Below are 27672 nucleotides of genomic sequence, written 5' to 3' on the forward strand. Positions count from 1 at the left end.
TACATTCTCCTTTACCCTTCATCAAGAAATTCTTTTAGCAAGATGAGCATACAATACATTGGATGTTGTGGCCTTTGTCAACATACAGTGCTGGAAAATGCCTTTCAGTCAAGCTAAATTACATAGGATTTTAAAATCTACCCTTTGTTTGAGTTGTTCTCCCGTTATCCCCTGTTAACAAAGTATTAGAAATTTTTTCTGATCAATTTTAGCAGTGGGATTCTGAATGTTGTAGCATATGTTTCAGTCTACTAATACAGCTTCAAATATAAAATGCCTAATGGGTTAGTACTCTTTCTGTGTTTTTCTTTTGTAAGGATATGCTGAGCAAAGTTGTTAAAATTTTACATGAACACAGGTCTTGTTTATTTCTGTCACCCTTCTTTGAATGAATTTTCACTTTATTATCTACCTACTGTTCCAAGACTGGACATTAATTAACCTTGGTGTGTCTTGACCAGAACAAACAAGCATTTTACCAAAATTTCTTACTCATGTTACTGGTAAAGCTCTCTTTTTCACTGTTATTTATTTCATATCAGTTGACAGACCATTCCTATTCCCCCAAGTACAAACAAACCAATTATCTATGATGGTAAACATGGGTTTATTTCAATTCTAAGTACAAAAAACCTGAATTCGACAGGTATAAGCACAAAGAATTGTCATTGACTTTTCCCTTTCTTCGTGGCTAAGTGGTAGGTCATTGTTGTTACAATTTTCCTTGACCAGGTTTCGATTCCCGGCCGGTCAAAAGCTATTGTCTTTTGAGTGGTTCCGTCTGGGACTCTGATCCCTAGGTCGGTAAGAGAATCCAGATATTAATGTATCAAAATACTGTACATGGCTTATTTGAATAAGAGAAACCCGTCTAAATGTGCCAAAATTTATCATTAATCAAATGCTAAGGACAAACATACCACTTAGCTACGATAGTAATGATGGGTTGATTTCAATTTTTTAAGTACAAAAAAACCTGAATTCGATAGGTATAAATACAGTAGAATTGGTTTTTACTTTTATCTTTCTTCTTGGTTAAGTTGTAAGTCACTGTTGTTAAAAGTTTCCTGGACCAGGGTTCAAATCTGGGCCGGTCAGAATCTATTGTCTTTGAGTGGTTCCGCCTGGGACTCTAATCCTGAGGTCGGTAAGAGAATCCAGAAATTAATGTATCAAAACATATGGCTTATTTGAATATGAAAAAAATGTCTAAATATGTAAAATTCATCATACAAATATATATATATATATATATATATATATATATATATATATATATACAAATATATATATATATATATATATATATATATATATATATATATATATATATATATATATATATATATATATATATATATATATATATACAGTATATATATATATATATATATATATATATATATATATATATATATATATATATATATATATATATATATATATATATATACAAATATATATATATATATATATATATATATATATATATATATATATATATATATATATATATATATATATATATATATATATATATATATATATATATATATATATATATAAATTTCTACCTCATACTTGGGATCGAACGCTAGCCGCTTCTAATGAAAGGCCAGGTTGAAACCAACTATGCCACGAGAGGCCATAAAAGAAATCGGAACCTGACGCTACCCAGCTGTCCAAGGATTTACCTGGCGAGACATCAGTCTCTTACCAGAGAGTTTTACCCGATTTCCCGGCCCACCACGTGACACAATTGGTAGTAATTCATTCAAATTACCCCTAATGAGTCAGTATGGATAAATATCAACACAACATCGTGTTCAAATAGAAATAAATTTCTACCTCATACTTGGGATCGAACGCTAGCCCCTTCTAATGAAAGGCCATGTCGAAACCAACCATGCCACAAGAAGCCATAAAAGAAATCGGAACCTGACGCTACCCAACTGTCCGAGGATTTACCTGGCGAGACATCAGTCTCTTACCAGAGAGTTTTACCCGATTTCCCGGCCCACCACGTGACACAATTGGTAGTAATTCATTCAAATTACCCCTAATGAGTCAATATGGATAAATATCAACACAACATCGTGTTCAAATAGAAATAAATTTCTACCTCATACTTGGGATCGAACGCTAGCCCCTTCTAATGAAAGGCCAGGTCGAAACCAACCATGCCACGAGAGGCCATAAAAGAAATCGGAACCTGACGCTACCCAGCTGTCCGAGGATTTACCTGGCAAGACATCAGTCTCTTACCAGAGAGTTTTACCCGATTTCCCGGCCCATCACGTGACACAATTGGTAGTAATTCATTCAAATTACCCCTAATGAGTCAATATGGATAAATATCAACACATCGTGTTCAAATAGAAATAAATTTCTACCTCATACTTGGGATCGAACACTAGCCCCTTCTAATAAAAGGCCAGGTCGAAACCAATCATGCCACGAGAGGCCATAAAAGAAATCGGAACCTGACGCTACCCTACTGTCCGAGGATTTACCTGACGAGACATCAGTCTCTTACCAGAGAGTTTTACCCGATTTCCCGGCCCACCACGTGACACAATTGGTAGTAATTCATTCAAATTACCCCAAATGAGTCAATATGGATAAATATCAACACAACATTGTGTTCTAATAGAAATAAATTTCTACCTCATACTTGGGATCGAACGCTAGCCCCTTCTAATGAAAGGCCAGGTCGAAACCAACCATACCACGAGAGGCCATAAAAGAAATCAGAACCTGACGCTACCCAGCTGTCCGAGGATTTACCTGGCGAGACATCAGTATCTTACCAGAGAGTTTTACCCGATTTCCCGGCCCACCACGTGACACAATTGGTAGTAATTCATTCAAATTACCCCTAATGAGTCAATGTGGATAAATATTAACACATCGTGTTCAAATAGAAATAAATTTCTACCTCATACTTGGGATCGAATGCTAGCCCCTTCTAATGAAAGGCCAGGTCGAAACCAACCATGCCACGAGAAGCCATAAAAGCAATCAGAACCTGACGCTACCCACCTGTCCAAGGATTTACCTGGCGAGACATCACTCTCCTACCAGAGAGTTTTACCCTATTTCCTGGCCCGCCACGTGATACAATTGGTAGTAAGAGACTGATGTCTCGCCAGGTAAATCCTCAGACTGCTGGGTAGCGTCAGGTTCCGATTTCTTTTATGGCCTCTCGTGGCATGGTTGGTTTCGACCTGGCCTTTCATTAGAAGGGTCTAGCGTTCGATCCCAAGTACGAGGTAGAAATTTATTTCTATTTGAACACGATGTTGTGTTGATATTTATCCATATTGACTCATTAGGGGTAATTTGAATGAATTACTACCAATTGTGTCACGTGGTGGGCCGGGAAATCGGGTAAAACTCTCTGGTAAGAGACTGATGTCTCGTCAGGTAAATCCTCGGACAGCTGGGTAGCGTCTGGTTTCGATTTCTTTAATGGCCTCTCGTGGCATGGTTGGTTTCGACCTGGCCTTTCATTAGAAGGGGCTTGCGTTCGATCCCAAGTATGAGGTAGAAATTTATTTCTCTTTGAACACGATGTTGTGTTGATATTTATCCATATTGACTCATTAGGGGTAATTTGAATGAATCACTACCAATTGTGTCACATATTAAGCCGGGAAATCGGGTAAAACTCTCTGGTAAGAGACTGATGTCTCGCCAGGCAAATCCTCGGACAGCTGGGTAGCGTCAGGTTCCGATTTCTTTTATGGCCTCTTGTGGCATGGTTGGTTTCGACCTGGCCTTTCATTAGAAGGGGCTAGCGTTCGATCCCAAGTATGAGGTAGAAATTTATTTCTATTTGAACACGATGTTGTGTTGATATTTATCCATATATATATATATATATATATATATATATATATATATATATATATATATATATATATATATATATATATATATATATATATATATATATATATATATATATACTGTATATGTATATGTGTATATACATATATATATATATATATATATATATATATATATATATATATATATATATATATATATATATATATATATATATATATATATATATATATATATATATATATACATATACAGTATATATATATATATATATATATATATATATATATATATATATATATATATATATATATATATATATATATATATATATATATATATATATATATATATATATATGTATTGTACCACTATATAAGGGTAAGGGAGATGTGCATGAGTGTTGTAATTCAAGAGGTATTAGTTTGTTGAGTGTAGCTGGAAAAGTGTATGGTAGAGTAATGATTAATAGGATTAAGGATAATTTGGAGAATGCAATCTTAGATGTACAGGGTGGTTTTAGAAGAGGTAGGGGTCGTGTGAATCAGATTTTTACAGTTAGGCAGATATGCGAGGTATGTTGCGTCTATGGATCTGGAGAAAGCGTATGATAGAGTTGATAGGGAAGCACTGTGGAATGTGATGAGGTTATATGGAGTTGGTGGAAGGTTGTTGCAAGCAGTGAAAAGTTTCTACAAAGCATGTTTTAGAATAGGAAATGAAGTGAATGATTGGTTTCCGGTGAGAGTGGGGCTGAGACAGGGATGTGTGATGTTGCCGTGGTTGTTTAACTTGTATGTTGATGGAGTGGTAAGAGAGGCGAATGCTCGAGTGCTTGGACGAGGATTAAAACTGGTAGACGAGAATGACCATGAATGGGAGGTAAATCAGTTGTTGTTTGCAGATGATACTGTACTGGTTGCAGACACAGAAGAGAAGCTTGACCGACTAGTGACAGAATTTGGAAGGGTATGTGAGAGAAGGAAGTTGAGAGTTAATGTGGGTAAGAGTAAGGTTATGAGATATACGAGAAGGGAAGGTGGTGCAAGGTTGAATGTCATGTTGAATGGAGAGTTACTTGAGGAGGTGGATCAGTTTAAGTACTTGGAGTGTGTTGTTGCAGCGAATGGTGGAGTGGAAGCAGATGTACGTGAGAGAGTGAATGAAGGTTGCAAAGTGTTGGGGGTAGGTAAGGGAGTAGTAAAAAATAGAGGGTTGGGCATGAATGTAAAAAGAGTTCTATATGAGAAAGTGATTGTACTAACTGTGATGTATGGATCGGAGTTGTGGGGAATGAAAGTGTTGGAGAGACAGAAATTGAATGTGTTTGAGATGAAGTGTCTAAGGAGTATGGCTGGTGTATCTCGAGTAGATAGGGTTAGGAACGAAGTGGTGAGGGTGAGAACGGGTATAAGAAATGAGTTGACAGCTAGAGTGGATATGAATGTGTTGAGGTGGTTTGGCCATGTTGAGAGAATGGAAAATGGCTGTCTGCTAAAGAAGGTGATGAATGCAAGAGTTGATGGGAGAAGTACAAGAGGAAGGCCAAGGTTTGGGTGGATGGATGGAGTGAAGAAAGCTCTGGGTGATAGGAGGATAGATGTGAGAGAGACAAGAGAGCGTGCTAGAAATAGAAATGAATGGTGAGCGATTGTGACGCAGTTCCGGTAGGCCCTGCTGCTTCCTCCGGTGCCCTAGATTGACCGCGGAGGTAGCAGCAGTAGAGGATTCAGCATTATGAAGCATCATCTGTAGTGGATAACAGGGGAGGTTGGGCTGTTGCACCCTAGCAGTACCAGCTAAACTAGGTTGAGTCCCTTGTCAGGCTGGGAGTAATGTAGAGAGTAGAGGTCCCCTTTTTGTTTTGTTTCATTTGTTGATGTCGGCTACCCCCCAAAATTGGGGAAGTGCTTTGGTATATGTGATGTATGTATATATATATATATACAGTATACATACACATATATACATACATACATAATACAGTATATATATATATATATATATATATATATATATATATATATATATATATATATATATATATATATATATATATATATATATATATATATATATATATACATACATACATACATACATACATACATACATACATACACAAGGGGGTGAAGTAATACTTAGAAAGTGGTGAGGCTTTAGGACAGGGAGGCCTAACTGTAGCATTAGAATTAATATGTGATTCCATGGGGTCTACATTAAGAAGGCACAGAGAATGACTCCTCACAACTGGCTTCCAGCCTACCAAAAACTAAGTAAGGAAGCCTAGGAATGGGTAAGGCGACACGAAAGGGAGGTCTACCAGTCAGCCTTAGAACAAAGTTGGTTATGTTTTAAGGGATCTAAAGAATTTAGACACGGGTAACAAGTTCCCACAATTTGTGCCACCTGGCCGAACACTAGGCTAAGTAGATGAGTGAAATACAGTCGCCCCAGAACAACCATAAAACACTGTCCACTGCTCCCATAAGGACCTTCAGGGCTGCAGCTCCCCACTATGACTTATCAATAGCAAGGGAGGATGGGCAACCTCACTAAAACTGTAAGGTTAAGTGATAGAAGGTGAGGGTGCAAATGTACACATTTGCCAGTCATATGGTTAACATACATCTGTCTGTCACAGCGAGACCAAGTGGTACATTTGTCACAAACATCAGTCAGGTTACAATTAACTCCCCTACAGTTAACACATAATGAGCTGTTATCAAATTAAAATTTTGTGACTTAGCTTAACCTTGCGTCGTGAAGTACAATGGGAAGGTTGGTCAATCTGATCCACGGTGGTGAAGAACTCCAAGTCCAATCACTGTCCAATTCCTTGTTGAATACTCATTAATGAGTTGAAAGTACCGAATAGTTTTTGTTAAGAAGCAAGCTTCCTAGCTGAAGAAAAAAATGTAAAAGCTGGTAGATGTAAACAGGACGTCTGTTCACACCGGCAGCAGATCAAAAGTGGTAATTCCTGGTGGTGAGAATTGCAGGAAGGATTCCACGCAAGTCGAGAGCGGCCTTGGTGACCTTACATCGGTCTGCTATCTCTCTGAACTCAAAATTGAGCCGGCATATCGCTCTTGTCAGAAAAGAAGGCGACCAAATCAAATATGGCTGATGAATAATTAGCAAATGATATGTATAGACAATAATAATAATGTTACTATGCTACGTACGTCTACCAGCTCATTAAATTAATAGAATCTTAGATAATTCTGTCATTATTTAACATGTACATTTTTAATTGAACTGATATAATTGTCTTTCATCTGGGACTTCGTGTGTATATTATACTTACATAGATAAATTAGAGAGTAAATTAAATTAGAAGCAACTTGCTGCAACACGATCTATCAACAAATGTTGATTGTGCAGTTGAGTATTAGACTACTGAAGATTATAAGACCTGGGGTAATAAAGATTACTGACCTGATAAAAATGAGATATGGACATGCAGTAAGGATATAGAATAGGGAAAGGGAGTAAAGAGGCTTGGGTGGCCCGTTATGGGAGGAAGGTCAAGAAGGAAGAAATTATTAGGTATGGTAGTAAAGCGAAGGAGGAATCAGGTACTGGTGGAGCTAATCCGCTAGGTGGCTCTGAGGTAAATGGAGAAACTAGTGCTGGCTTCACAGGCGACTGTCAATACCATTGGGGTAGGAACGTTTTTTTGGGTGGGGCGCTAGTTTGAAAACTAATTTCAAATGGAAAATTTAATTTTTTTGTCTTAGCCTTAGTCATGAATATAGTTTCTCTTAACTTTAGTATCTAATTGTAACCAAAGAATTTAATTAATCTACATAATTTCATAACCATGTGTTCATGTTTTGCAGATTGCAGCAGATGTTAAAATTCAAAGTAATCTACCAGCTATTGTCATGGAAGAAGCCACACCAGTTACAGCATCAGAAGGAACTCTTCTTGCACCTCAGGAAATTCTTGGTTAGTGATTCTTATCAATGTTTAGTTTTGTTAACCTAAAACTGGAGATGGGTTGGAAAACTATGCCCACAACAGAGAAAAGGAACAGAAATAGTTGTTGGAAATACAAAATGCTTATGATTTATAATAGAGATGTATTTATTTTTTGAGGAGGATTTATGAATTAATTTTAGCAAGAATTGAGTTATTGTATTGAAATATATCTCATGATATCTTCACATAATTACAAGTCGGTTAAATTTACTAATTCCACAACACGTATATTTAGTTATTGGATTTGAAGTTGAAATATCAGTTATGTCAAATGATATTTGCTATTTGTAGGAAGTCTTCATAGGAAGGCCTAACCTTTGAAGAAACCATTGCAATAAGGTCTTGCACCACTTTCGACACTATTTTCTTTCCTGGTGCATTGATATTTACCTATTACTTCTTAGTTGATAGCCTTGGTGTCTTCCCACCTGGTATCCAACTACAGCTTTACCTTATTCCAATTTCTATTTCTTATACAGAACAACTTTTTATATGGAATTCCTGTAAGCATTTTGAGATTTTACTATTTGTCTCATTCAACTACTTTGCTGTGTTACTTTGAATGTTATAGATACAGGTAGGCCATCATTAATCCGGCAACTTTGGGACCTGGAGAGTGCTGGATTATCTATTTTTCTGGATTAACCATATATTACAAGTAGTCGTTGACCTACAACTGAGAAAGGGACCTGAGTTTGAACTGAAAAAGTAAAGTTTCTATTGATTTATTATGATGCGTCGTGATTCGGCAATGATCTAAGGCATATCTTATCAATATTTTCCTACTCTGTCATTTTTTCATTTTCTTGTTTAGTAGGATATCATGTGGTCTTTCAAAGCATTTTTGTATTCTATTTTTCTCTTTCCGAAGAATTTTAAACATCAAGAATTACTTAATATTTTGTTTACCTTTGGTTATTATCAGCTGTTATGGTCCCGCTACCGTATCAAAAGATTGGGCTCATACGAGTGGGGGACTTTTTATATAATTTCTTAATTTATTTGAAATATCTTATAATAATGAATATTACATCAGCACCAATATGTTACAGGATATCACAGTTTTCATAGTTTGTTTATAGCCATTATTATTAGTTATCATGGGAACACGTTCTCACTCATTCTTTGTGCGTGTGTGTGTGTGTGTGTGTGTGTGTGTGTGGGCGCATATGGGTAGTTCTTTTTTAAAGCTTCATACAGTATATAATTTGTTTATTCATTATTAAGCCCTCATATTTCAGTAGGCATTATTGTGGTTTATTAACCCTTTTACCCCCAGGCTATTTGGAACTTTCCAACCCTTAACCCCTAGGGGTTATTTTTTTTCAAGCACATATTGCAGAATATTTTGTTTAAATTGCTCCAACAGCCTTAATTTTCATCATAGAGAGGTCAGGTTGGTCTCATTCTCTTGGAAAATGCCTGAAGTTTCTCAAAAAATTATTAAAAAAATATACAAAATAAAGTATAAATAGCATTTTTTGCAAAAACGTACCGGTACGTCCATGGGGGTAAAGGGATGAGTTTTTAAAACGTACCAGTACGTTCTTTGTGGGTAAAAGGGTTAAAAGCATGTTTGTACAGTAGGGTCCCGAATTACACGTGTTCGAATTATACGATTCCCCTTTTATGCGATCGCTATTTTCCAAAAATATATTTTCTGTATCTGCGAAGCTGTTCAAAGTCTGCTAGTCAAGGACTACAAAACGTATCAAATATATTGTCTTTTTAAGTCTATTGGTAGCCCTAAATACGGTGATTTATAATAAATGTTACAAAACAATATTAACATTACATCTTATTAACATAATTTCATAATAAAAAGCCTATTTAAGGATAAAATTCCACATCAACAATGAAATCAACTGTTAACTGTGCGAGTCCAGCTGACAAAATGTAAACAGAATTGTGGTTATGTTCTCGGCAATCTTTATATTTCTCCAACCTTTCGATAATTTTAATGGTAGAGCTATTGATGGTATATTAAAGCATTATTTTTGTTTAGTACAGTATATATAAAAGCTTTATTTTTCCCTTCAGGCGTTCAAGGTTTTCACGAGTAGACTGGGTTCGTTTATCGGCAGTGAATAGCCTACCTAAACTTCGGTAACAAGTCGACAATATTTTGTCATATTTTAAACAGTATACATTTGATTTGCAAAGATTAGTTTTGTAGAGTACACGGTATAATTATAAAAATTTCTCTCTCTCTCTCTCTCTCTCTCTCTCTCTCTCTCTCTCTCTCTCTCTCTCTCTCTGTAAGAAATAAAACCGTAGTTCACAAATGGCAACCTGAGTTTAAGAATAAAATTAACATGACTATTGTTAGTTCTGGCGATATATTCCTCACGAAACAAAAACACAGTATTCGATTACAACAGCTGATTCTCTCTCTCTCTCTCTCTCTCTCTCTCTCTCTCTCTCTCTCTCTCTCTCTCTCTCATGTTATACAATACTTACAATTAGATGAAGAAACCAAAATCAGTTTTCTTAAAGTGTCAATCAAATACAAAACGAAAAAGTTATACCGCGTATACATCCATTTCAGTCGTAGCTTAAAATACGGCATCCGATTTCTTTAGCAAACCACTATATTTTGGGAAACATCATTTTATTTTAGAAAATTGCTACTCGTTAAATAGTTAATTGCACATTAAGAAAGCGTGTACTTTAGTTTTTAAATTTCGGATGTGTTTTAAAATCGAGTATTGTTGACTTCTTTTTGTTTTACTTTTGGCTAAGATCAGATCAGCTGACGTCTAGCTGCCGGTCTCAAGAATAGGCGCATACGAATACAGTAACAAAGTATTGTTTACAGTATACCATTTCTTAACTTATTCAAAACATCTATACAGTTGATATTACATAAGCCCCAATGTGTTATAACCTATCATATTTTTTTGTTTAGTACATTTAAAACTAACACACACACACACTCTCTCTCTCTCTCTCTCTCTCTCTCTCTCTCTCTCTCTCTCTCTCTCTCTCTCTCTCTCTCTCTCTCTCTCTCTCTCTAACAAATGAAATCTTTGTTGCTTCACAAAGTTTGTTATATTGAAAATCAATCATGATTCAATTTTCCTGACTCTCTCTAATCTCGCATCATCTCTGTCACATCGAACGTTATAGCGGCAACTTAATTGTTCGATAACTTTAAAAATCGGCCTAGTACTTGCTTCTTCTCTTACTTTTTTATAGATGGTTTCATAATTGAAGTGGGTACAAGTTGACTTATAACTAAAGTTAGGAAAAGTATTTTGGATATGGAATGGACAATCATCTTTAGTACCAGTTTAGAATTATCGTAAATTATCATTCTGTCATTAGCGGCAGTTTGTTATTGTTGATTAAACGCAAAAAGAAAAAAATAGTTTTCCTGCTTTGCTACGTATGTAGGAATTTATATAAATATGGTAAATAATAATTGTAATAACATATTTACTAAAAGCTTTTAATATCATTATTTATCTCTTTGATCATGCGTGTTTAATGATTATGTTTGTTTATTATGATCGAAGATGGAGCGTACAGTAAACAAGTGGAAGGTTTCCGTTTCAGGCGGCGTCATAAAGAAAAACATAACATTATATGAATGGCATTCATTTCATTTATTTGGAAGTTCTAAGAAAAATTAAGTAGAACATTGGTAATAGCAAAATCAACATATAATCAATACTTGGTAAGATTGCTGTCGATGCATAAACTAACCTATACACAGATGTGTAAATGCGTCTGTTTCTTCGTTATGATCAGAGATAAACGTAAACAAAACATTGGTGGTCGTTTTTATTGTGCTTTTTGGCGTGTTTAGGAAACGGATGATATAAAATCACCTTTATTTTGATAATTCTGGATTTTCAATAATACAACAAAAGCTAGTCTATAGAGTGATGGTTTTGCTATTCACCAGTTGTCTTATACAATAGATATGACAAACATTAAAATTTGTCTATATTTTGGGTTGTGTTATAACGGGAAATGTACGGTGTTTACACCCATCCTGGTTTTGATTTTAACCTTTTTTTCAAGTTATTAGAACTTTAAAGCATATTAAATGTTTGATTTATTTACAAGAACAATTTGACATTATAAAAAAAGATGCAGTATAGTACATAGAAAGTATTGGAAATGGGTAGTAAACACGTTTGAATAGGTAAGTTGCTGGTTGCCATGGCCCCAATGGAATTATTTCTGTTAGGTGTGTTTCAAAATACGCGATTTTCCATTTATACGAGGTCATTCATCGACCAAATTCTCGCATAATTCGGGACCCTACTGTATTCTATTTTTCAATTTCTTGAGCATTTTGATAATCAACAATTACTTTTGGTAGGTATCAGTTGATCTCAAGGTCACACTACCGTATTGTGATTATGCACACATACAGTACGGATAACACGGAGTTGTTTATATAATCTTCTTAACTTATTCAAAAACTCTTCATAATGAATATTACATCAGCACCAATGTTATTGGGTTTCACAGTTTCTATACAGTTTGTTTTTAGACCTTATTATGAGTTATCATATGAATGAGTTTTCTCTCTCTCTCTCTCTCTCTCTCTCTCTCTCTCTCTCTCTCTCTCTCTCTCTCTCTCTCTCTCTCTTGTATTTTGATTTTTAATTCGCCGTCACTGTTAAATATTTATATTTCTTTAGACATTATTAGAAAGGATAGAGTAAGTAAAACATCTGCATGTCGCTCCTCAGCGATCTCGAACCAAACCTGATCTTGTTACGGAACATCCTACAGACAGGTGTCTAGCTAAGCTACCCCCAGTGCCCTTTGCCTCCTAGGGTGCCTTAGCAAAGCGTTCACACATGTTTCTGTGACGCACTCCCCAACACTTTGGGTTGCCTCTGTTCAGAGACCCTCACTGCCTACTATGCTTAGCATAGGCAATCCTCTGAAGCAACAGGAATCCTCAAGGCTTCAATCTTCCAGTATGGCTCCTAGTGCTCATGAGAAAAGCACTTGTACTCAGGAATCGCACCCGTTGTCCTGCGAAACTCTGGATTTTGTGTGTGAATCGCGCTATTTCACGGGCAAATCGGCGATTTCCATGAGAGATTCATGACTAGAGGTATCGTTGTAAAGTTTCTAAATCAACTTTGTAGAGTACTGAGTATCAAAGTTGTCATTAAATTTGTAATCTATTTCTTTGATGCTCTTATCATTAGCAAGTAGACCAAGCATAATTTTTTTATTCTTTTATTCAAGACAGATAAATACATACTGTTCTTTAGTAGCATAAAAGTAGTTCCTCCCTACAAACTCCATTCCCTCAAGTCAAGTCAAGAATATACAGTAATGCCTCACAACACGAAATCAATTTGTTATAGAGTAGCTGTTGTTACGGGAAAATTTTGTATTATAAGTCACATCTTACATGGAAATCACTTAATTCGTTCCAAACTCTTCAAAAACATCACATTAAATTTCATAATAAGAGCTACAGTATAACCACAATGAAATACTTTATAGCCAAATACATTTGAACCATTCAATATACCTAAACTAAACTAACTCTTAATACCTGTAAATTAAGTAGTTATTAGAACATAATGCAATAATCAATAAAAAAGAATACAATACATACAACAAAATACTGTTCATATACAAAATGTACAGTACCATATGTGCTGTATTATTATAGTTATCCTTACTAGAGAGAGAGATACTTTTTCAATTGTGTAAACAACCCTTTTCTTCAACTTTTTTAATGGGTTACTATTTTATTCTCAGCCTAGCTGACAAATCTCTTTGCTTATCATGATATATTTTTCGCAATGTGAGTCAGAAAAATCTTTGCATCTCATTTAATAGCATTTAAATTTCGTAAGCAGATTCTTTCATGAAGAGAGGTATGACTGTATTAATCAAATCAAATCAACCATAACCATCAGTCACATATAGCACTCATTTGCTGTAACCGATTTTCTGACTAGATTTTTTTTACCTACCAAGCGTGGAAAAAGAAACCTTTTCTACAAGCCCCACATTGAACCACCTTTAAGAACCCTCTCTTACTTATTTGTATAATTTGAACACAAGACAGACAATTTTTACATATTGCTATATGGAAAATCAGTACTCTATATGATTGATGAGTCTGAGTGAAAATAAATAGTACAGTACTTTAACCCAAAGTGTGTTATGTGTCAATTTTATCGATGCATTTTGAGCTGTCAAAGGATGACGTCGATATTAGCGATGCTTCATTTTTCAATATTTAACTTAGCCGGTGATTATAATAGCTGCAACTCTGTTGCTCGACAGAAAAACTCTACGTAAAAATTCGCTACACAGGTAGGGGGTGTACTCAACAGCGCCATCTGTCGTTCAGATACCCATTACTCATTGTAAACAAAGAACTCAATTTTCTCTCTGTCGGGCTACCGGCAAGACCTACTAATTCGCTGTTGCTAACTGGATTTGTTTTCACAACTATTTGGTGAAGTACACTATTCTAGTTTTGAGCTTTCGCTATGCAGGTGTTTTATCTTCATCTTAATACTTGAACTCGTTTTGGATAGATTTAATTATGGTGACAAAGAGAGTATGGACTTTCTTTCACTTTTAAATGGCTGACCCTTCCCTTAGACGGAAGTGTGTTTAGGCTTTTAGTAATTATCTTATCACGTTATAGATTTTCCTATATATATTTTATCTCTCCGCCTTTATTAGGCCTCTTCGATTAACTTTCCATTTTTTATAAACATATAAAAATAAATTTTAATGCTTTGTTTATATAGAACTTTCCTGAGAGTAGGCGGTCCTAACTTGGAAACCGAAGCTTATCAACATTGAGCCCTTTATATCGTCTTTAGCTTTTAAAGAGCTAAGGATTTAAAACTTTTTAAATGTAATTTTTTATGAAAGAATTTCTTTGATAGTCTTCGTACTGTTTTCAAAGATGAACTAACGTTTAGTTTTTTATGCTACGCAGTTGTTGACGTTCAGGACGTTCAACATGCGCTCTATCGTTACGATAGAGAGAGAGTGTATCACGGTTTCACTTTGCAGTAAGAGTAAATCGATTCTGACGTTTTGTTCATTCTTTTTTAGCTTAAATGTTTTAAATTCTAATTTAAAGGAACTTTTTATTTGAAAAACCTTTCAGTTTTTTCCTTTAGTCAAATAACATGTTTTTTTTTTTGACGATATATAATTGGGCTCTTCTCTTAGGTGCGAAATCAAGAGAGAAAGAGAGAGAGAGATAGAGACAGAGGGAGAGAGAGGAGAGAAAACGTTCCGTTCAAGCGGGTAACATTGTTCTCGTGTTACTCACGTCCCTAGTCGCTGTACGGGGAGGAAGGATAAAACGTTTTTAAGTTTTTATTCTCGTCCCCAGGCTATGTGCGGTGAGAGATTGAAAACGTAGTTATATGAACTAGTGTTTAGTCTCTTTCCCAGCCACTGATTTTTCTTTTTATCTTAAAATATGTTTTCTGTTTTTTGCTGGTATTATGAGCTTGCATTATACGACTAATTTCGCAATTACTACCTTTTAATGAAGGGTAGAATTGTGTGTTTCAGGTAGAAATAAGTGCAAAACAGAAAATCGAAGTGATAAAGTGATATGCGCAAAGTGTTACCGTGTTGCGTCCGAGGCGCAAAGTGTTACAGTGTTGCGTCCGAGGGTTCGTCTGTTCGTGCCTGTCGTTCACCTAGTCCGGGACCTCTTACAAGCTCCCAAGCCCAGGGGAGAAGTAATGTCAAACGACTTATGGGTTCGAGAGGCCTTGACCAACGAACAGACGTTTTCCCTCTATGGTATCGGGTGTATCTTACCAAGATCTCCCCTACCATAAGACGAGAGAGACGTTGTTTCTCCTCGCCATCCGTAGGCTTTTCGCATAAGAAACCTGTCACAAGGTTTCGGAGCCCTTAAGCGAAAGTCAGTCCTTTCAGGACAGGTCCAGCGTCCTGGTTACAGCCAGTAGGACAGCTCTGACCCTATGCAGTCATCGGATAACTGCTCGCCGCCTAACAAAAGCGTAACACAGACTCCGAGAGTCTTTTTTTTGTAGGCAAAGTGTTGCGGTCACAGACGTTACCCTCGTCTATTACCACAACCATTTCCGTTGATCCTTAAGGGGTTGTATGGCAAAACATGCAGTATATGCTTGCCTCCCTTATGGAAGACTATTCTGCCGATTATTCCGTTGAGTCTAGCCGTTTATCTCATCGATATCCTGGCTTTCAGCCAACCTAACGTTCCTTTGTGCTTACTGTTGACGTTGGCGTAGCTTAGTCACGTCAGTCAGGTTGTTTAGAACCACACTCGATGCGGTCTCGTGTGGTCTTTCAGCTGCATTTGGACGTTAGGCCGCTTGCTGATGCTCCTGTTGACGTTCAAGACGTTCACTAACAATCGGAGTTGACTTGTTTTGACGCTGTGCGTCAACCTCCGCATTCTAGAGTTGTTTTGACTGCTCAGTCTAGGCAGTCAAAGCAGTCTCGAGTGGACGCTGTGCGTCCTCACGCACCTGTTGTGGTTGACAGTTCAGTTGTTGACAGTTCACAGACTGTCAAGCAGTTACATGACGTTGCGTTCTGGTCCGCTACTAATGCACCAGTAAGAGACTCAGCTTTTATCGGACAAGGTTCCTGTAGATGAGGAAGTTGCTGTTCTCCCTCCTACTGATATTCCCTTGAGGACTCTGTCAGATGGAGAGGAGCCTAAAGCTGCTTAGCCTCCTATGGACTTTAATTAAATCATGATGATTTTTTTAAGGATCTTCGTCCGGATCTTTTTGTAACTGCTGCTCCTCGTTCGCCTAAACGTCAGAGCTTACACTAGGCCTAGCTACTTCGAAGCCGTTGTTTTTAAGCTAGTGCTCTCTCGCTCTCCTAGAGAGCGTTACGTTGGCTAGGCGACTGGTTTTTCACCAGGAGGAGTTTGGGGGATACAGCCTTTGCTTTCCCTTCTTTTAAACTGGTTTATAGAGCGAGAGTCTGATATGACACGAGAGAAGTTCTCGGCTTGGGAGTTCATGCCTCTGCCCAGATAGACTTCTCAATTCTGGTAGACTCTCCCTGGCGCCTAGCCAGGAGACGCTCCAAGTTGTTTACAGGTCAACTTCACAGCTGTTGTCGAGCCTTTGAAGTTTTGCTGTACTATTATGTCACGCATAACAAGGCTTTCAGGGATGGTAAACGGTTCCGCCTCAGTCGCTAACCCCGTCTGTTGCCACACCTGCTCCCGTAGACCCTAAATGGGCTTTGCTGCAAGACATGCAGTCCAAGCTTGCGTCCTTGATAGAGGACTTAAATGCGGAGAAGAACCTTCTGGCCAACAACCTTCCAACCGGTCGGTTGTGCGCCCTGTTGACGCTGAGGTAACCTACTCGCGTCTGCCAGTTGAGGTGGTTACTCCACCGATGCGACCCAGTGTGGGTTGCCAGCCGCACGTTGACATTAAGTGATGCTCGGAGGTGGTTTTTGACGTTCAGGACGTTCAACAACCAGCAGAGGTGACTTGTTTTGACGCAGTGCGTCAACCTCAGCAACCCGGTAGGGTGTTGACTGCACAACCCAGACGGTCTAGACAGTCTCGGGTTGACGCTGTGCTTCCTCGCGCACTCATGGTTGTTGACAGTTCACAGACTGTGCAGCAGTTCCATGATATTGCGTCCGGCTCCGTCACGCATCCACCAGTGCGACCGGATTCAGCGAGCCAGACGTTGCCCACTCCGTTGCCGTTTCCTCATTATTTTCGGATGAGGAACCCTCTGATGAGGACGTTGCTGAACAACAAGACGATCAGCCCCCAGCCCTGCTATCCATCCAGAAGATGCTGAAGAAGGAACGCTGCTCAGTCAGGCTGTGGATGAGTCTGGTAGGGACACTGTCATCCGTGGATCAATTTGTGTCACTAGGAAGACTACACCTCCGTCCTCTTCAATACCATCTAGCTTTTCACTGGAAAAAGGACAAGACGCTAGAAGCGGTCTCGATCCCGGTTTCAGAAAAGATAAAGTCTTCTCTGACTTGGTGAAAGGACAATATCAACCTAAGAGAGGGTCTTCCCCTGGCTGTTCAGACTCCCACCCACGTTCTCTTCTCGGACGCATCGGACGTAGGCTGGGGTGCGACATTAGACGGTCGGGAATGCTCGGGGATATGGAACTCGAGTCAAAGGACAATGCATTTCAACTGCAAGGAGCTACTGGCAGTACGTCTGGCCTGGAAAAGCTTCAGGTCTCTCCTTCAAGGCAAAGTGGTGGAGGTGAACTCGGACAACACCACGGCTTTGGCGTACATCTCCAAGCAAGGAGGGACCTACTCTCTGACGTTGTACGAGATCGCAAGGGACCTCCTCACCTGGTCAAAAGGTCTAAACATATCACTAGTAACGAGGTTCATCCAAGGCAACTTGAATGTCATGGCAGATTGTCTCAGTCGGAAGGGACAAATAATTCCAACAGAATGGACCCTCCACAAGGATGTATGCAAGAGACTTTGGGCCACCTGGGGCCAGCCAACCATAGATCTCTTCGCAACCTCGATGACCAAGAGGCTCCCAATATTTTGCTCTCCAATCCCGGACCCAGCAGCAGTTCATATAGATGCCTTTCTCCTAGATTGGTCACATCTAGATCTATATGCATTCCCTCCGTTCAAGATTGTCAACAAGGTACTGCAGAAGTTCGCCTCTCACGAAGGGACAAGGTTGACGCTAGTTGCTCTCCTCTGGCCCGCGAGAGAATGGTTCACCGAGGTACTTCGATGGCTAGTAGACGTTCCCAGAACACTTCCCCTAAGGGTGGACCTTCTACGTCAGCCACACGTAAAGAAGGTACACCAAGGCCTCCACGCTCTTCGTCTGACTGCCTTCAGACTATCGAAAGACTCTCGAGAGCTAGAGGCTTTTCGAAGGAGGCAGCCAGAGCGATTGCTAGAGCAAGGAGAACATCCACCCTTAGAGTCTACCAATCGAAGTGGGAAATCTTCCGAAACTGGTGCAAGTCAGTATCCGTATCCTCGACCAGTACCTCTGTAACTCAAATAGCTGACTTCCTCTTATATCTGAGGAAAGAACGATCTCTTTCAGCTCCCACTATCAAGGGTTACAGAAGCATGTTGGCATTAGTCTTCCGTCACAGAGGCTTAGATCTTTCCAACAATAAAGATCTACAGGACCTCCTTAAGTCTTTTGAGACCACGAAGGAGCGTCGTTTGGTTACACCTGGTTGGAATTTAGACATGGTACTAAGATTCCTTATGTCAGACAGGTTCGAGCCGCTACAATCAGCCTCCCTGAAAGATCTCACCTTAAAGACTCTTTTCCTGGTATGCTTAGCCACAGCTAAAAGAGTCAGTGAGATTCATGCCTTCAGCAAGAACATCGGATTCTCATCTGAAACGGCTACATGTTCTCTACAACTTGGTTTTCTAGCCAAAAACGAGCTGCCTTCTCGACCTTGGCCAAAATCGTTCGATATTCCAAGCTTATCGTATGGTTGGAAATGAACTAGAAAGAGTCTTATGCCCTGTAAGAGCTCTTAAGTTCTATTTAAAACGAACTAAACCTTTACGAGGCCCGTCTGAAGCTTTATGGTGTTCAGTTAAGAAACCATCTTTGCCTATGTCAAAGAATGCTTTATCCGAGTTTATCAGACTGTTAATACGAGAAGCTCATTCCCATCTGAATGAGGAAGACCAAGCTTTGCTGAAGGTAAGGACACACGAAGTTAGAGCTGTCGCAACTTCCGTGGCCTTTAAACAAAATAGATCTCTGCGAAGTATAATCGACGCAACCTATTGGAAAAGCAAGTCAGTGTTCGCGTCTTTTTATCTTAAGGATGTCCAGTCTCTTTACGAGAACTGCTACACTCTGGGACCATTCGTAGCAACGAGTGCAGTAGTGGGTGAGGGCTCAACCACTACAACCCTAATTCCATAACCTTTTTAATCTTTCTCTTGAAATTTTTTTATTGTTGTTTTTGGTTGTCCGGAAGGCTAAGAAGCCTTTCGCATCCTAGTTGATTTGGCGGGTGGTCAAAGTCATTTCTTGAGAAGCGCCTAGATTAGAGGTTTTGATGAGGTCCTGTTGTATGGGTTGCAACCCTTGATACTTCAGCTCCTAGGAGTCGCTCAGCATCCTAAGAGGATCGCGAGGCTCCGTAAGGAAGACGTACTTAAAAAGGCAGAGTAATTGTTCAAGTCGACTTCCTTACCAGGTACCTATTTATTTTGTTTATTTATTTTGATAACTTCTAAAATGAAATAAAAATTCTTAGCTCATATGATATAAACATATTTTGCTGGTCTCTACCCACCCCCCTGGGTGTGAATCAGCTATTATAATCACCGGCTAAGTTAAATATTGAAAAATGTTATTTTGATAATAAAATAAATTTTTGAATATACTTACCCGGTGATTATAAATTAAAGGACCCTCCCTTCCTCCCCAATAGAGACACAGTGGACCGAGGAGAAAATTGAGTTCTTTGTTTACAATGAGTAATGGGTATCTGAACGACAGATGGCGCTGTTGAGTACAGCCCCTACCTGTGTAGCGATCGCTGGCGAATTTTTACGTAGAGTTTTTCTGTCGAGCAACAGAGTTGCAGCTATTATAATCACCGGGTAAGTATATTCAAAAATTTATTTTATTATCAAAATAACATTTTTCAAATTTTAGGGCCTCCTAGAATTAGCATAGTGACGTAGATAGATTCTTTAACTAATCAGGTTGTAGCTGGAGGAAAGAGTTACCAGATATTACATTGTTTTAGATACAGAAAAGGAAATGGTAACATCAACTTCAGGGGGCTGGCGGAGCTATCGATGTATGTTTATGTGTTAAGGTTGAAAATGTTTTCCATTTCCGACACATTTTATTATTTTTGGTTTTTATTCATTAGAATGACCTTTCATGATGATGATATTGATTTGTTATCATATACTAGTGACTTTGACTTTGAAAATGACAGTGACTGTGACATAACAAATGATGAAAGTGACGATTGTCCAAACGCAATCAGTAAAATTTATTATTACAAACAAATCTGCTTGAAAAGGGATCTGTAAAGGATGTATAACATAAAATTGAAGTCTAAATATGTAGTACAGTATATAAATATGAATCGTCTTTATTTATATTTTTTGCTTATGGTTAAGCCTTTTTTCTTGTTTCATAAGGTAGGTAATAATAGTGTTGGCCTGAGTGTGCGTATACAAATTCACACATAAATACACATACAGGTATACCTCACCTTACGTCGGTAATTGGTTCCAAAAGAGGCGACTTAACTTGAAAAATGACGCAAGTCAAATTTACCTGTGTCTGAATTTACTTGTCACTACTCTCCAAGCTGAACCACTCCAAGTTTTGTTATTTTATTTATAAATGTCATTTGAATAATATATGGTTGATTAGAATCTATTTAAGCTTACAAACGAATTTTAGTTTTTACTTTAGTACCGATAAAAGTACAGTGAACCCTCGTTTATCGCGGTAGATAGGTTCCAGACGCGGCCGCGATAGGTGAAAATCCGCGAAGTAGTAACACCATATTTACCTATTTATTTAACATGTATATTCAGACTTTTAAAACCTTCCCTTGTACGTAGTACTGTTAACAAACTACCCTTTAATGTACAGAACACTTGATGCATGTAATACAGTACCCTAAACTAAAACAGGCACAAATATTAAAGGCGATTTTATATCATGCGTTTCCTAAACACGCCAAAAAGCACGATAAAAAATGGCAACCAATGTTTTGTTTACGTTTATCTCTGATCCTAATGAAGAAACAAACGCATTTACACATCTGTTTATAGGTTAGTTTTTGCATCAATTATATTGATTATTCAGTACAGTATGTTGATTTGGTTATTACTAATGTTTTACTTAATTTTTCTTAGGACTTCCAAATGAAATTTTTTTCTTTATGACGCCGCCTGAAACGACGGCGTCATAAAGTACGCTCAGTAAACAAACTAAGGAATTTAACCCGCATGATGAAAGTGATAAATAATGATATTACAGTAAAAGCTTTTATAAAATATGTTATTACAAATATTATTTACCGTATCTATATAAAATCATACATACGTAGCAAAGCAGGAAAACAATCTACGAGAGAGAGAGAGAGAGAGAGAGAGAGAGAGAGAGAGAGAGAGAGAGAGAGAGAGAGAGAGAGAGAGAGAGAGAGAGAGAGTTGTTTTACATACGTAAATGTAAATTTTAAACAAAACAAAAATAGCCCCATTTCATATAAAATAGATTACAAATATTTTACTTTATCATATTACAGTAGTCTGTATAATACTGTAAAGTTCAGTACAGTATGTTGTTGTTAAAGTCGTGGCGATGAAATTCTCACGAAACAAAAACACGCCATTTGATTACAACAGCTGATTCATTCTCTCTCTCTCTCTCTCTCTCTCTCTCTCTCTCTCTCTCTCTCTCTCTCTCTCTCTCTCTCTCTCTCTCTCTCTCTCTCTCTTCGTGTTATACAATACTTACATTTAGATGAAGAAACTAAAATTAGTTTTCTTAGTGTCAATTAAATACGAAATGAAATAATTAGGCTGAGTCTACATCCATTTCAATCATAGCCAAAAATAGGGCATCCGATTTCATCAGCAAACCACTATTTTTTGGGAAATATCATTTGATTCTAGAAAATTGCCACTCTTTAAATAGTTAATTGCACATTAAGAAAGCGTGTACTTTTGTTTTTAAATTTCGGATGTGTTTTAAAAATTGAGTATTGTTGACTTTTTTTTTTTTTTTACTTTTGGCTGTGATTAGATCAGCTGTCATCTAGCTGCCGCTCTTGAGTGTGTACGAATACACTAACAAAGTATCATTTATACCATTTCTTAACTTATTCAAACCGTCTACAGTATACAGTTGATATTACATAAGCACCAATGTGTTATAACCTATCAAATTTTTTTGTTTATTACATTTAAACCCCCCTCTATCTCTCTCTCTCTCTCTCTCTCTCTCTCTCTCTCTCTCTCTCTCTCTCTCTCTCTCTCTCTCTCTCTCTCTCTCTCTCTCTACCTATCTCTCTCTCTCTCTCTCTTTCTCTCTCTCTCTCTCTCTGTGGGCTACTTTTCACTACCTCCCATTCCTTACCTCTCTCTATCTCTCTAACAAATGATATCTTTGTTGCTCCTCAAAGTTTCATTTATATTGAAAATCAATCATGATTCAATTTTCCTTACTTTCTCCAATCTCGCACCATCGGTCACATCGCGGTATTTTCGATATTTCCGGAAAATCCGCAATATATGTATAGACATGGGTTATGAAAAAAATCCGCGAAGTGGTGAATCCGCGATGGTCGAACCGCGAAGTAGCGAGGGTTCACTGTAATCTAATTTTACGAAAAAACGTACATCCGTACTAGTAAATGTAGATGTTTACAATATAGCATGTTTACAGTACATCACAGGCTGTTTATTTGTGAATATGTTTAGCTCTAAGATAGTATAAAATAGGAAGATTTTGTAAGGTTAAATAACGTTAAGTTGTAATGATTATTCTACGATACTATAATATAAACTTAGTTGTTACATATATTGATATTTACATTCATTATCTCGTTTATATTTTGTTGTTGTTATTCTGAAATTACTGAAAGATCATTGTTCAGAATTCATTATATAACATTTAAAATTCTTCCAGAATACTAAAATTACAGAAAGATCATTGCTCACAATGCATCTATAATGCTCAAAACGCTTCCAGAAGACTAAAATTACTGAAAGAGCATTGCTCAGAAGTATCTATAATGCTCAAAACGCTTCCAGAGGACTGAAATTACAGAAAGATTATTGCTCATAATGCATGTTTAACGTTTAAAACGCTTCCAGAAGACTAAAATTACAGAAAGCTCATTGCTCAGAATGCATCTATAACATTGAAAATGCTTCCAGAAATTAGAAAACTGGTTATTAGCCCATTTTTCATGTATGACTTTCAACACCAAAATAGAACCCCTGCCGGTAAGGAATGGGGAACCCCACCATATCCACTTATTGCCTGACGCAATTCCTTACGCCTGCCACACACGTGCGTCAGTACCTAAGCATTGGTAGTAGGTTGGCCAGGGCATCAGCCACCCGTTGAGATACTAACGCGAGATAGTTATTGGGTCCTTTGACTGGTCAGACAGTACTACAGTGGATCCTTCTCTCTGGTTACGGTTCTTTCCCTTTGCCTACACATACACCGAATAATCTGGCCTATTCTTCACAGATCCTCATCTATTCTCATACACCTGACAACACTGAGATTACCAAACAATTCTTCTTCACCAAAGGGGTTAACTACTGCACTGTAATTGTTCAGGGGCTACTTTCCTCTTGGTAAGGGTAGAAGAGAGACTTAAGCTATGGTAACCAGTTCTTCTAGGAGGATGACACTCCAAAATCAAACCCTTGTTCTCTAGTCTTGGGTATTGCCATAGCCTCTGTACCATGGTCTTCCACTGTCTTGGGTTAGAGTTCTCTTGCTTGAGGGTACACTCAGGCACACTATTCTATCTAATTTCTCTTCCTCTTCTTTTGTTAAAGTTTTTATAGTTTACATAGTAAATATTTATTTTAATATTGTTACTGATCTTAAAATATTTTATTTTTCCTTGTTTCCTTTCCTCACTAGGCTATTTTCCCTGTTGGAGCCCCTTGGTTTATAGCATCCTGCTTTTCCAACTAGGGTTGTAGCTTAGCAATTAATAATAATAAAAAGGAGGTTAAAGATATATATATATATATATATATATATATATATATATATATATATATATATATATATATATATATATATATATATATATATATATATATATATTCTTTATGTATATATACATATATATATATATATATATATATATATATATATATATATATATATAATATATTTTTTTTTATGTATATATATATATATATATATATATATTTTTTTTTTTTATGTATATATATATATGTATATATATATATATATATATATATATATATATATATATATATATATATATATATATATATATATATTTTTTATGTATATATATATATATATATATATATATATATATATATATATATATATATTTTTTATGTATATATATATATATATATATATATATATATATATATACATACACACACATATATTTATATATATATATATATATATATATATATATATATATATATATATATATATATATATATATATATATATATATATATATACACATACACATATATATATATATATATATATATATATATATATACATACACACATATATATATATATATATATATATATATATATATATATATATATATATATATATATATATATATATATATATATATATATATATATATATATATATATATATATATATATTCGCTTTGCTCAAAATCCATTTTTGGGGCTCAGGTATGTCATCCTGACGGAAGCATACCAGAGAATTAACTTGAAAGTACTATATCTGTGGGTTTGTGTAAGTGCCTTTACTTTGAATGGGTTCCTTATCAGGTCTGCTACACCTATACATTACATCACCATTATCTGTCGTATCCACTAGCTTGGAACTACCTTAGGGCTTCCTGCCTCCTGCAGGGAAAGTGTCGACCTTGACTATAAGGATTCAAAGCTTTTATATCCATAAGAACAAAAGGGAAACTTTCTAGAGGTTGCCTTTTCATGCTTTGGACATCTATACATATTCAAGGTTCTATTTTTAGGAATAGAATAAAACTGATTGCTTTTATTTCTACCAACTGAGGATAAATAAGATACAGCTACATTTCTATATTTTATTTTTAAAATTAAATATAAAATGTAGAAGTAACAAAGTAGAAATCTGACCTTGCATAGATAACCATCATGGTTATATATATTTCCGACCTGTAAGGGAAGAATATACATATATGAATTCATTATTGGAATAATGCCACTCAATGTGAATGTGAAACCAAATCTGTCTAGTTTCACTCAGATGTTGGATATGTGTCAACACTGTGTTCAATAGTTCACACGGCACTGGTGTTATTGATCAGATTCTGCACCTGTATAGAACAGTCTATTAATCACTGTAATTATTTGCACTAGAAGGTATTAATACCTATTCACCCAATGTACTGTTGAGTCCCAAAACAGTCCACTGTTCATCGCAGCACTAGACGACAGGTTTTATGACACTACCTGCTGCCACCACAAAGTGTTTTATTTCATGTACTGTACTTGCTTCACATAATGTTTATATAAGACTCTGGATGACTTCCATCCCGTATATGAGCAGAGCCTGTCAAAGTCCATGTGTCGAAAGAAATTCAACGAAGAAGCAACTTTTCTTGGATCGTGACCTGTGGATGTACTGTCAGGATCCGCTCTGCGAATAAAGTAGGTGAGCTTCGCTCTCAGTTGTCTTAGGGATAGATTTGATCCTGAGGTTTCGCCTCGGAAGAGCTGTCCCTCCCCGAAGTCTGAAGTTCTTTGAAGATAGACTTTAAGACACCGTACTGGGCATAGAGAGACATCTTCCTTCAGTGAGCAGATTCTCCAAGGACCCCACCTTTTGTGGTGGGTAGCTCGTTCTTGGCAAGAAAGGCAGGAACAGGAAAAAGGTTCAGTTCTCTTGTGTTTAGGAACTGAATATGACCTACATTTCTGGATAAGGCCACTATTTCACTAACTCTAGCCCCTGAGGCTATTGCGAACAGAAAGATTACTTTCTTTGTTAGATCCTTTAGAGTACAATCTTCATTGTTCAGGTTCGAAGCATAGTGCAAGACTTTGTCCAACGACCATGTGATGGGCTTTGGACGGGTTGTCGGCTTGAGTCTAGCGCATGCTTTTGGTATCTTATTAAAGATTTTGTTTATGAGGTCCACCTCAAAGGCGTACAGAAGAGGTCTGGTCAGTGCCGACTTACATACGGTTATTGTAGTGGAAGCCATGGCTTGTTCATGTAGGTAGATGAAGAAAGAGAGACAGAAATCTATCCATATTTCTGTTGGTTTCCTTGTTTTCACAAAGGACACCCATTTCTTCCAAGATGATTCATATTGTCTCCTAGTTAAACTTGACTTGTACTCTTCAATGAAGTCGACTTTGTCCTTTGAAATCCCAAACCTTTTGTTCTCTGCTAGGGCGAGAAAATCATGAGATGTAGGTTGTTGTTTCTCGGGGATGAAACGTAAACAGTCGACTTCTGAACTAGTTGAGATAAAACTGGGTTTGGCAGAGGAAACAGCTTCAGTTTCAATTTTAGAACTAGAGGGAACCAATTGCTTTTGGGACATTTGGGCGTCACTACTGTAGCTGTCCATCTGAAGGATCTTAGTGTTACGATCCTCGTGGGGATCGAACCAGATTCTGTTGAATTAATTAATGAAATGGGGACATTTCAACTACAACCAATTAGAGACAGTAGGAAATATAGAAAGAAAACTCGCAAAAGAAAACATAATTTTATTTACAACTAGTCAAAGGTGAATGTTTCTTGATTGAGTACTTAGGAAGCACTGAGCTAAACAAAGAGAATCGTTTGATTAAACTACACTCCAGCAAATAGGGGAACAGTCAAGATGGTAGATAAATAATACAAAAAGAATATACTACTCTTCGCAGCAGCTCTCGACGGTTGACAGGAACGGAGATGTTTTCAGGTCTGGCGGCTCGTCGGGGGTAATGAGGGCGGGAGGCAACTCGTTAGGACATCTCGGACAAAGCTGGTTACGTCTGCATTCTCGTCCTTACACCTTCTCTCCTTCACTAAGCTTGTTCGCCCTCTCTCTCTCCTTTCTTGGGTTTCTTCCTCGTCTCTTTTTCGTACTCTCCTT

At 37.1% G+C, this 27672-nt stretch overlaps 1 protein-coding gene across 1 annotated transcript in view; it reads left to right on the forward strand.

The window, feature by feature from the left end:
- Positions 1-27672, forward strand: part of LOC137646043 (U3 small nucleolar ribonucleoprotein protein MPP10-like) — a 203449-nt gene that overhangs the window by 151058 nt on the left and 24719 nt on the right. Inside the window, exon 8 of the mRNA XM_068379187.1 lies at positions 7698-7806. Coding sequence (XP_068235288.1) covers positions 7698-7806 — 109 coding nt within the window. The remainder of the gene's footprint in view (positions 1-7697; positions 7807-27672) is intronic.

Source organism: Palaemon carinicauda, chromosome 8, assembly GCF_036898095.1.
Source record: "Palaemon carinicauda isolate YSFRI2023 chromosome 8, ASM3689809v2, whole genome shotgun sequence".
NCBI classification, from domain to species: Eukaryota; Metazoa; Arthropoda; class Malacostraca; order Decapoda; family Palaemonidae; genus Palaemon; species Palaemon carinicauda.